At 44.1% G+C, this 12,701-nt stretch overlaps 1 protein-coding gene across 2 annotated transcripts in view; it reads left to right on the top strand.

Moving 5' to 3' along the window:
- GALNT11 (polypeptide N-acetylgalactosaminyltransferase 11) overlaps positions 1–12,701 on the top strand; it is an 86,819-nt gene that overhangs the window by 60,990 nt on the left and 13,128 nt on the right. For both annotated transcript variants that reach the window (XM_075550209.1, XM_075550210.1), the window contains 2 exons: positions 3,695–3,944; positions 11,776–11,893. In XM_075550209.1, coding sequence (XP_075406324.1) covers positions 3,695–3,944; positions 11,776–11,893 — 368 coding nt within the window. The remainder of the gene's footprint in view (positions 1–3,694; positions 3,945–11,775; positions 11,894–12,701) is intronic.

The raw sequence follows: 12,701 nt of genomic DNA, 5'->3' as shown, positions 1-12,701 counted from the left end.
TCACCTCTCAAAGATACATTATGTTTTGTCCACTTACATAAACAGAAAATGTACCACTAAGATATAACTACCTTTTACCTCCCCACCCCCATGGAAACACTTGAAAGTCAAGGGGTGAAGATGTGATGGGAAGGGGGCCCAGCAGCATCTTCTCTCAGTAACTCACTACCCGGGTCAGCACAGGGCTAAGAATGGACGGGAGAGCCAGGGCAGTGGGAGTCGATGGTTTGCTTACGAGAACACTCAAGTATGTGTCCTGATGGCCCGGCCTTCCTTGGGTGTCGGATAACTACAAGCAGCACCTGCACTGTAAACGTTCGGCTAATGTTCTTAACACTTCAGAAATGGCAGAGCTTGGATAACTTTGAGCTCTGTCCTGGGCAGCGGGGTGCGGGGAGCAGGAGAGGAAAATATCCCATTTCTCTCTGTCTTCAAGCATCTCATGCAGTGCACCACACAGGTCTGGCCCAACGGGAAGGAGCAGGGAAGATGGGCTTCACCTGTATTCCCGTGACATTGGCAACCGCTGACCCCTGGCCCAGAGCAGACCACTCTTTCTTAAAATGTTAAGACAACATTGAGATACGAGTGTGCCACACTATTTGATTTGAATTAGACCGCTATTTCTCTAAGTGTGGAATGTATACCTCTGGTGACAGGTACTACAGTTTCTACTTGGTGACAGGATAGAGCATGAAAAATGAGTTGTATGACAGGAAAGGTGTTCTGATTTTACTAGTTCTCAGTTCTTCTGACGTCAAGAGAAAGGTGTCTCTTTCTAAGTTGATATAGCTTTAAATCGGTCCAACTTGTACATTTTCCCTTTTTAAAAAAGAAAGTTGGTCTTGTGCACAAAATACACATTTATGTAAGTTAGGTGATATTATAATGTTAACAATAAATATACTCATAAAATAAATATATTCAAGTAGAAGCAAATGAAACAATCTAAACATATTATGTGTAATTGCAGGTAATGTATAAATACTGTGGACACTTTGGGAAGATAATCTGAGAATTTCTGGACGTGGTGGGGCATCATCCATTGAGTCCCCAGCAGTGACAGCACATTCTGTGCCCTGTTCACTCCGTCCAGATGACCCGGTGCTCGGGGTTTAGGTGGTTGGCCCTGCCCACCATCAGCTCTCCTTCTTTAATCCCATAGGCTCCATTAAGGGATGATTTCCCTTTCAGAACCTTTCGTCCGCCCCTTCTTTCCCGTAAATGTGGACCAACTACACGGATGCCAACTAATTTCTCCCACCCCCTTTCCCTTAACCAACGACAGTGTCTTTTTAAAAAATTTCTAGACAAATACATATGTACTGCTTTGACCATGTGGAGTTATTTAAGATAACTAGATGCAAACAAGTTGGAATTGTGGGACAGTTTCAAGATTGTGCCACTTGAAATGTATTCTTTTTTTTCTTTCTAAACGTATTCTTACAATGTATAGTTAGTGTGAATTTTGTTTTTCTCTAGGTAACAATAGCTTTTAAAAATTTATTATTTGTTGGTCCTGGTTTAAGTATGATATATTAGATCCATATAAATTTATTCTAGTTTTTAATAATTTCTGCTTTCTTTTCTACTGAGGCTTTATGTTTTACTTTATTGTTTTTGCTAAGGTTTTTTTTTGTTTGTTATTTGAAGTTTTTCTGTATGTGAAATACAGGATAGGAAAATCTATAGAAACTGTAACTGAATTAATGGTACCTTGCGTCTATGGTAGGGGAAGTTGGGGGGAAATGGGGAGCTAATAACGCTGAGTGTAAGAAGGAAGAAAATGTTCTAAAACCGACTGTGGTGATGATTGTGCAATCCTTGATGTGATTGAACTATGAATTATGATATGTGAATTATATGCCAATAAAGTTTTTGAAAAATCAATAAAATTCCTTTCACATGGAGAAAAATAATAAATATCATATATTAGATTTTGTTGGCATGCCACCAGGTTTATTATAACAATGTGTAATCAGATCTACATAGTTAAATTGGTTTTAATAGTAAAGGGTGATACGTTTAGAATTAGGAAAAGCAAAGAAGCTTCCAAAAGTTAATGGAACATTCCCCTCTCTTTTAATTCCATTTCCTAAGAACTTTCAAAAGTCTTTTCATATTTCCGCTTCACCGAGGAAAGGCACCGTAGTTGACTTGGCCAAATTCACAGTAAATTGTTGATGCTGTGCATTCCGCCATCCCCACCACCCAACCGCTGGCCAGCTGGATGGTGCTGTCTGTCCCGCCTAAGGCCATGTGCGACATTCAGTCACCCCTGAAAACATGCTTCCTTTCTGCTATCATTAACTGGAACAGGAGGCCTATGATGTCTTAAGTAACTCATGTAAAATCTAGATAGATGTATTTCACGAATAACCTTTTAGAAGATGAATAATTCTGTCTGATCAGGTTCTGAGGTTTTCTTTTTTTTTTTAAACATTTTATTAGGGGCTCATACAACTCTTATCACAATCCATTCATATACATACATCAGTTGTATAAAGCATATCCGTACATTCTTTGCCCTCATCACTCTCAAAGCATTTGCTCTCCACTTAAGCCCTCTGCATCAGGTCCTCTTTTTTTTTTCTTCCCCCCTCCCGGTTCTGAGTTTTTCAGTTGCGCAGAATAATCCTGGGATTATCAGAAATTATCTTTCCTTCTCAATAGTTGTCAACAAGAGCTAAAAATGGAAGATAAAGTTGTTATCATTTCTATCTTGCTAGCTGGAAGGTAGGTGCGTTGTCTGACTAATGTGAACCATTGCAGAAGGCCTGCTGGCTGTGTCGCGTAAGCATTAGACTGCTACCCATAAGGCCGGAGGTTCAACCCCCCCAGTGATTCCTCAGGAGAGAGATGAGACTGTGTGTTCCCATCAAGATTTACAGCTGCAGACACCCTACACAAGGGCACTAGGAGTTGGAATCGGTTCGATGACAGTGGATTTAGTCTGGAGTGTGAGCCAGGAGGACTAAGAAGGCTGGTGAATGAGATGAGAGAGGTAAGAAGACACATGGAACAAAGGGGAGTGCGGAGTCAATGGAAGCCCCAGGGGCCAGGGAGATGTGCATCACCAGCCTCACAGATACGTTCAGGTACAGATCACAGGTGTACAATCTTCTCTTACTTTTGAGAGAATTGCCATTCTTATAGCAATGATTCATCACTGTCATGACATCTCTGAATCAACATAAAGCTATGTTCTGGTCACCATACTCTATTAAAGCAGGGAAACGTATTTTAAATATATATATTAAATTTGATAATAGTTCCATTAAAATAATTGTTATCAAACTGTCTACACACAGGTGCCCACTGATACTGTATAAAAGCATCTTGAGTCACTCATTACCTGACCATCCCAACGATCTGAATTGTTAAAGTTGGTCTCTGATTCTTTTTACTGAAGAGACTCTGAGTTGTCTCTAGGGTTCTCTCTTTTTCTTTTCTCTTGAGTTGTTGTATCTATTATTTGTATAGTTGTTCTTCAGGTATGTCAGGCAGAATTCAGGGCTAAAGGACTTCCCTTGTTGACAGTCGGCAGAAAAGCTGTGCTTTAATACTGCTTGGGGGTTACAGGGTCGCAGGTCCAGTTCCAGTCCAGGCCGTGCACGTGTATCCTCCTGTCGAGGGGAGCAGTGGCTACACGGAGCATGATCGATCCCCCAAACCTGTTGCTCTGTCTCTGCAGGAGAAGTGCTGGTGTTCCTCGACAGCCACTGTGAGGTAAATGAGATGTGGCTTCAACCTCTGCTGGCCGCCGTCCACGAGGACCCGCACACCGTGGTTTGCCCAGTGATTGACATCATCAGCGCAGACACGCTCATCTACAGCGCGTCCCCTATTGTGCGAGGAGGCTTCAACTGGGGTCTGCACTTTAAATGGGACCTCGTGCCTCTTGCTGAACTGGGAGGACCAGACGGCGCGACAGCACCAATAAAGTAAGGCTTCTTTCTCCTTCCTGCGGGAAAAAGTCCTGCCTGCAGAGAAGCAAAAACCTTTTAAAGGCATTTCCTCCTCTTTTGAAGGAGGTAGACTCGTGGCTTTGGACTTGACTTTTATGCAGTTTCCTAAGTCCTCAGGTAAAGAAAGATTTGTGAATAAGAAATTCTCCATGCACGCAAGGATTTATCCCTTAGTGAGAATGGCAGCGAAAGCCAACCCTCCCCGACAGTGGTGGTGGCATGAGGTACCGTGGTAGTGTCCCATCTGACGTGAAATGCCATGGTTTCTTGGTCTGATCTTTAATGTTCAGTTCTTTGCATGAATCACGCTGTGCAGAACAAGGACTGCTTGGGAAAATGACCTTTCTGCATTGAGGATTTGAAAGGATGGTGCCCTGCTAGTGCAATTTCTAAGTCGTAGTGTATCAGTTTTATTAGCTCTCCTTTATTATTTTTTCTTTTAAATTTATTTCTAAACATCTAAAATAACTTCAGAGTGGTCTTGGTTCTAGCCCATTTTGTTTTGTTTGAACTATTCTATTGTGAAAAAAATAGCACACGTAAAAGTACATTAGATACGTAAGGGGAGGAAATCTTAGCGATCTGGAGGATAACTGTGCTACACGACACCCTGGATTTACCCTCCGTTCCATGAGCCCCTTCTAAGAGGGGCTGCCCACTGTCTTGCTGGTGGACGTTAGTCTCCACTACATCCACTCCCCTTCAGCAGTTCAACACCATCAGCTGCTCCACTCGAGAAAGCGGAAGCTCTCTGCTCCTGAAAGGATTTCTAGTCTCAGAAACTCACAGGGGCAGTTCTGCTCTGTCCCATAGGATTGCTCTGAGTTGGAATTGACTAAATGACCTTGAGTTTGCATTTGAGACGGATTGCCTTTGGCTTCTCAGCAGGCCATTTAGTGTTTGTGGCTTCCTTCCAACTGAGCAGACCAGCGAGGGCAGATGCCCAGGGGCACCGGCGCAGCCCCAGGCGCCTGCTGTGGTCTGCCCGCACTGGCCCCGGCGTCGACTCCCTCGGCTCTGCTGCAGTGCTTCCCTGTACTAGTGAGGTCCATGACGGGGCACACGCAGCTGCCCCTGCGTTCCCGTCTTCCCATGGTGGCACTGGCTTTTCCGGGATGCCTTGCCTGAAGAGGCATGCCCATGCCCCCTTCCCTGGCTCTGCAGGTGGGACGATAAACTTGCGAGACGGCAAGCCACAGTAACAATCAGATGGGTGGGAGAAGTCAGGGTGAAAAACCAACGGGCTGTCATGTAGCTCCTCTTTTCAGCCCCTCTCCCAGAAAGCAGACTCTTAGCCATGTCTATTTTGGGTCTTTGTTACTTTCTTGACCCTCCATAACCAGCCTGTTCCTCTGTAGTCAACCTAAACCATCCCTTTGTGAAGAATGATGCTGTAACTTCCTTGACTCACCTGGTCTTCTCTATCTTCTCGTGTTTGACTGTGGTTCATTTTAGTTACTGTACTGGTTACAGATTTTAAAGAAATCCGCTTCTTGTTCTGCCAACATTTTCTTTTTGTGAGTTGGGGAGCCATATATTGATATATTGATCCTTTGGTGTTTCCATACAATGCACACGTGATCCTTTGGTGTCTCCATACAATGCACACGTGTTTTCTTGTGTGGCGTTGGATCGCCATCCCTGTCAGGTAACAGTATTCCTCCTCCTTTCTCCCCAGGTTTCCTACCCTTTCTGTCTGCTGAGCTGATACCTGGACATCTACTGCCCTTTTGACCTCATGAGGTTGATTGTTCCAAGGAGCGCAAACCTCTCTGACCTTACTGTTCACTCTACAGGCCGGTCCTTTAGCTGAAAACTGAATCATGGGGCTGAGTTCAGTTCTAGGCCAGAAGTGTGTCTAAAGGCCCTCGTCTTGGGGGTTCAACCAGGCTCTCCTAGAACAGGAAGCCCAGTCTCTTTTATGACTTTTCATTCTGTTCCATAGTTTTCTGTTGTGATCCCTGTCGTAACAGTCGGTAGCAGTGGCCTGGCACCTCTATTGTTGGTCTCATGGAGGCTGGGGATCACGTGTCTATTCGTCCTCTGGGCTGATTGTGTCCTTGTGAGTCCCGCCAGCTTTGACAGTGCCTTGTAACAATCCTTGTCCAGTGAGGATGATAGTCCCCGGGAAGAAAGGGCTACTTCCCTAGAGAGGACAGCTAGTTGGAGTCTGTCACACTTAGGTTGTCGTGAATTGGGATGGATGGAAAGGCAGTGGGTTGTGTTTTTTTGTTTTCTTTTTTAAAAATCATTGCATTGGGGGCTCATACATTGTTTTCTTAACTCTTCTACTTTATATCCACCCTGTTCTGTTAGCTTTCGCTTTTATGACAGCAAGGTTGATAATGACTTGAATTCGATGTATAGATTATTATATTGTAATATATGAATTTTAAGGCTGTAAGTTTTCAGTGGGTTACCTGCATCCCACAAGGGAGCTTGCCATGCTTTCATCACCATTTCATTAACTCTGTTTACAGCGCTTTGTTTTCTCTGGCCCCTAACCTATTGTGCACATTTCTTAGAGTCTAGCCATACGGAGATCTGTTTTTCATTCCTTTAATTGTCATCAGAGATTCTTAGTCCTCTGAAAATTGTTCAGATTTGATTTATATGGCCTGGCATCTGGTTAACTTTTTTTTTAAGTCATTTTATTGGGGGCTCGTACAATTCTTATATCCATCCATCCATCCATCCATCCATCCATCCATCCAGCCAGCCAGCCAGCCAGCAAGCCAGCCATCCATCCATCATGTCAAGCACAGTGTACATCTGGTTAACTTTCTGACTATTCCATGGGTGCCTGAAAAAGTTTGGTTCCTGCAATTATTGAAAATGGAATTCTCCGTGTGAGTTTGATGGCTATGTTATTCAGGTATTCTATGTTTGTTATTAGTTTAATTTGTATGCTCTCTCAGTAATCGAACGGGAGAAAGACACGCTTTCTGCGCCCGCAGAGTTAGAGGCTCAGAAACTCACAGGGGGCGCTTCTACCCTGTCTGGTAGGGCTGCTATGAATCCGCACCGACTTGATGGCAGTGAGTTTGGTTTTTCCGTTTCATCAGTTATGGAAAGTGTTATCAGGTTCTGCTACAGTTGTTCTGTTTTGCTATTACTTCAGTTGCTATTTACTTTATTTTGAAACTGTGTTACTAGACACATGGTAGTTTAGAACTGTTGTATTCTCCTCCTAAATAAAACCATTTATTATTTTGAATTGTCCCTCTTTTATTCTAGAAGTTGTAATAATGAGACTTTTGCTTTCTATTCTAGGATTAATGCGGACATGCGGCCTTGTTTTCACTTTGGGACATTAATGTGGACATTCGGCCTTCTTTAATCCTTGTTTTAAAAGGATTTACTTTCCATCTTCTTGTGGCCGTACTTTTTCTATGTGTCCTTTGGAAACTTGTACCCCCTGTGCGGTTGTTTTTGCTTTCTGATGCTGAGCGTTTCAACCCGGGTGAGAAGCTATGTCTTTTGCTTAGGGCACTTTGTTGATGACATTCAGTAATGTGGCCCATTGCTTTGTGTTGAAGTCTATGCGAACACTCTTTCCTTTCTACTTATCTGACTGATTCCGCACGCTTCTTGCTCCTTTGCCTCCGTTTGGACTGAGGGCAGGTTTAGTTTCCTTCTCTTTGCCAACTATGACCTCAGTATTAGCAATTTTTCCCAGGAGAAACAAGAGGGATGGAGAGAGAGGGGAGCACATCCTGGCCCACCAAGCCCGAGGACAATAGTCCTGCTCAGAGCAGACAATGCACAGAGAGGACCATAGGGCCAGCCCCACCATGAGACATGACGTCCCTCACTGAACCATAATGCTAGGGGGGGAACACTAGAGGCACAGTGGGGGAATTGTGCCCGATCTGAAACCATTTTACACTGGGGAGAAACACCAAGGGGATGGACCAGAGCAGCAAGGAGAGCAAAGCAATGAAATCCCCAGGGAATTCAAAAAATAGACTGTGGAGTCAGAGTGTGGCACCCCATCAGACTGGACTGGAAAACACTCCTTAAGGTCAAAAAACAGACCTGGAACTATTTATAGGCTTTTCCCTGTTTGTCATTGACTTGGTTGCTGTTATTATTTTGTTTTTTGTTGTTGATGTTATTGTTTTGTTGGTTGTGCCTTACTTTGTTGTTTTGTTTGGCTTTGCCTGGTTTTTGTGCTTATTAATGTCTCTGCATGTCTATCTATCTAGATAAGATAGGCAGGATAAACAATTTGGAAATGAAAACAATGGAACGACGGTTCTTGAGGGATACGGGAGAAGGGGAGGTGGGAGAAAGGAATGGGGGGGGTGGGAGGGGAACCAAACCAGAGACAAGGAAACAACAAATGAACTAAAATCAATGGGGAGGAGGGTGTAGGATGCCTAGTGGGGCAGCGAGGAATTACTAAACCTGAATGAAAGCTGAACATGATGGTGGGACAAGAGGAAAGTAAAAGGAAATAAAGAAAATAAATAGGAGGCAAAGGACATTTATAGAGGTCTAAATACAGGCATGTACACATGTAAATATATTTATATGTAATGAGGGGAACAGATCTATGTACTTCCATCTATATGTTAAGAATTAAGGTTGCAGATGGACTTTGGGGCCTGACTCAAGTACTCCCTCAACACAAGAACACTTTATTCTAATAACCTGGCATTCTGTGATGCTCACCTTCAAGACACGATCAATGAAGACAAATGAGTGCATAAGGAAATATGGCGAAGAAAGCTGGTGGTGCCCGGCTATCAAAAGATACAGCATCTGGGGTCTTAAAGGCTTGAAGATAAACAAGCAGCCATCTAGCTGAGAAGCAACAAAGCCCACATAGAAGAAGTACACTAGCCTGTGTGAGCATGAGGTGTCGATGGAACCAGGTATCAGGTATCTAAGACCCAGAACAAAATCATACCCAATGTGAATTGGGGGTGGGGGCCATGGAGTGGAGACCCAAAGCCCATCTGTATACAATTTAAGTGTACTTCACAGAAGGGTCACACGGAAGAAATGAGCCAGTCAGGGTGCAGTACATCACCAACAAAACACATACCTCTCTACTAGTTCCTTAATGCTTCCTTCCCCCCAACTAATTTTTTTAAACCTTTTATTTGGGACTCATACAACTCTTATCACAACCCATACATGTACATATATCAATTGTATAAAGCACACCTGTACATTCTTTGCCCTAATCATTTTCAAAGCATTTGTTCTCCACTTAAGCCCTTTGCATCAAGTCCTCTTTTTTTCCCCTCCCTTCCCGCTCCTCCCTCCCTCATGAGCCCTTGATAATTTATAAATTGTTATTTTGTCATATCTTGCCCTATCCGGCGTCTCCTTTCACCCCCTTTTCTGTTGTCCATCCCCCAGGGAGGAGGTCACATGTAGATCCTTGTAATCGATTCCCCCTTTCCAACCCACTCACCCTCTACTCTCCCAGTATCGCCCCTCACACCCCTGGTCCTGAAGGGATCATCCACCCTGGATGATACCCCCCCAACTATTATGACCTCCATTCTACCTTACAAATCGGATTAGTCCGGAGCATGCACTCTACTACAGGTAAGAGCCCACAACACAGGGAATCCAGGACAGATAAACCCCTCAGGGCCAACAGTGAGAGTGGAGATACCAGGAGGATGGGGGAAGGTGGAGGAGAAAGATGGAATCAATCACATGGATCAACATATAGCCCCCTCCCAGGGGACTGAACAGCAGAAAAGTGGGTGAAGGGCAACAGAGGACGATCTAAGATATGAACACAATAATCTATAACAGGGGTCCTCAAACTTTTTAAACGGGGAGCCAGTTCACTGTCCCTCAGACCCGTTGGAGGGCCAGACTATAATTAAAAATAAAAACTGAATAAATTCCTCTGCACACTGCACAAATCTTATTTTGAAGTAAAAAACAAAATGGGGCAAAAATACCCGGCGGCCTGGATAAATGTCCTTGTGGGCCGCATGTGGCCCACAGGCCATAGTTTGAGGATGCCTGATCTATAACTTAATCAAGAGTTCATGAGGGAGGGCGGCAGAGGTAGGGGGGGAAATGAGGATCTGATATCAAGGACTCAAGTAGAAAGAAAATGCTTTGAAAATGATGATGGCAGCATGTGTACAGATGTGCCTGACACAACAGATGACTGTGTGGATTGTGATAAGAGATGTAAGAGCCCCCAATAAATAAAAGTATTTTTAAAAAAAGAAGTTATATCTTCCTTCAGTGATCATCCTAGAGAGTATAATATAAATCTGCCTTCACAAAGCACAATATAGTTAAGATGATAAATTAATGTAATGCAGGCACTAATAATATAAGTTAGTACTTCCCCGGGCTTCTCCCAAATAATGCAAAGATCTCTGAATATTCGTAGTCGGTTATCCCCTTCCTAAGTAAGTCATGTGCTGTTGTCGAATGTACATGTGTAGGTTTGTGCGACCCTATGGATACCAGAGCACCTGCAGTGCATTTTTATATAACCAACATCAGTTTACGTGTACCTCCTCTTTTTTACTCTTGCTTTCTGTCTCTGCCAAGCATCAACGAGGGCCCTTTTCTTCTGGCTGAAGAACTCATTCGTGTTTCCTTCCTTCCCTGTGGATCTTTGTCTTGTTTCAAGGGGTCTCGATTCCATTGTTATTTTGAAGCCTACCCGATTCTAGTTGGAAGGTGTTGCTCTCAGGACTTGGAAGGCACCGGTCCAGCATCCTGGCTCCCACGGTTTCTGACAGTCTTGGACTTACTCTTGTTTCTGTAAAACAGCTTGTGTCTTTATTTCCCATACATGTTTTTCAGATATGTGGAGCTGTGGATTTTTAGAATAATACCTAATTCTCGGTCGGGTTCTCACTCTTGGCTTTTGTGGCTGTGAACATACTGTGCGTTACTTTAAAGTCTACTGAGAGCTCCATTATTTGAAACCCCCGTACATTTGTCTCTGTTGTAGGTCACGCCTCTTCCATCTGGCTGTAGCATCCTGTTTGCTTCAGGGGGTGTGTGTTTTTTTTTTTGGGGGGGTTTACAAAGTATCGGACACACTTTGAAAGAATATTGATGTTTTCTTTCTGAAGAAATAATTTTGCTGCATACGGCTTAGGGCACTGGAATCTAAGTTTACCTTAATCCAGCGGTTCTCAACCTTCCTCGTGCCGGGACCCTTTCATACAGTTCCTCATGTGGTGGTGACCCCCAACCATAAAATTATTTTCGATGCTACTTCATCACTGTCATTTTGCTACAGTGATGAATCGGGCGAGCCCTGTGAAAGGGTTGTTCAACCCCAAAGGGGTCGAGACCCACCAGTGAAGATCTGCCTTAATGTAAGTTTAGGAACCATCGTGGCCGGAAGTCAACTTGTGTCTCTGTGAGAGCAGTTACGCCTTAACTCATTCCATGCCAGCAACATCTTCTCCCCGAGTTGGGACAATTAAATATGTCTCGGGGCCTTTCGGAATGTCTGCTTCGGGCCGAATGACCCCCAGCTGAGAACACTGGTCTAATACCCTCTCAACTCAAGCTTTTGTCAATTAGGCAGGCCCACTTTCATCGTTCATTTGAGGTAGATTTCTAGTAAGCATGGATATAATTTAAAAAATATATTTTTTCTGAGTTCATTTACTTGAAAAGTACCTTTCATGTGCCATGTATCTGGCAGGTGTATCACGAGCAATCAAAGGTTGTCATTTGTTTTTATAATAGTCAATGCCGGATTTTGTTTTGTGTAGCATTTCCAAGCCACATTGTATTTTTAAAAAGTCAGCAGTAACTCACATCACCGATGGTCATGACCTTCCTCTCCTAGGTCGCCGACCATGGCTGGCGGGCTGTTTGCCATGAACAGACACTACTTCAACGAGCTGGGCCAGTATGACAGCGGCATGGATATCTGGGGAGGAGAAAATCTGGAAATCTCCTTTAGGGTAATTTTGTCTTTGGCGTTTGCTTCCCTGTTGGCGCTGTGAGTGGTGGGGTATGATTTCCATCCCATGCTTCCAGTCGAGTCTCCTTGAGCATTTTCCTGCAAGTCGCCCTTCATGAACGTGATAGGAGCAGCATCCACGGAAACTCCCGAAAGCCCTCAGAAAGCGTCACGTTGATAAGGCATGCTGCAACGAGGGCTTTAGTATAATCCAGGAAATCTTAACGTGGATGCAATGTCGGGTGTTGTTTCCTCCCTGCCAGTCTGTCCATTTTACTGACACCACTAGATTCAGATAGCCAGGGTGGCCCGGTTTTTCTGTTGGCCTAAGACAGTCCTAGCTCAGAGCTGTTTCCTGGGAAAATTATCATTAGCTCCTAGTTCACTCTCAGAAATATTCCAATGTAGATGTTAAAGGGTCACCGCAGGTAGAGCTTGCTGACTCCTCTGTACACCCAGTTGCTTCCAACCTGAGGGAGAAATTCATTAGGCCCCCTTCTTCTCACTTCCTGAAAGTGGAAAACATGAGAGGCGAGGGAAGGCCGCGGCCCAGGACTCTGTGGTGACGGGTGGGTCTTTGGCACAGGCTGCATGAAGGCAAAATAACTCAGACGTCCCCTGCCGAGCAAAGCCCAGCTTCACCTGCTGGCTCCTGCTTGAGGCAGCGGGATCGTCATGCATGCCGCACCCAAGACCTTGTGTCCTTATGTATAAGCTGGTTGTATTCTTAAAAATGCTTCGACCACTACGTTTTAAAAGTCAGGAGGGCTGCTTGTTTTTACAGTCTTTTGAATTTTAAAGTTAAAAGA

The sequence above is a fragment of the Tenrec ecaudatus genome, chromosome 5 (assembly GCF_050624435.1).
Source record: "Tenrec ecaudatus isolate mTenEca1 chromosome 5, mTenEca1.hap1, whole genome shotgun sequence".
Classification (NCBI taxonomy): Eukaryota; Metazoa; Chordata; class Mammalia; order Afrosoricida; family Tenrecidae; genus Tenrec; species Tenrec ecaudatus.
The sequence above is the reverse complement of the archived record's forward strand: the minus strand, read 5'-3'. Positions and strand labels throughout refer to the sequence as shown.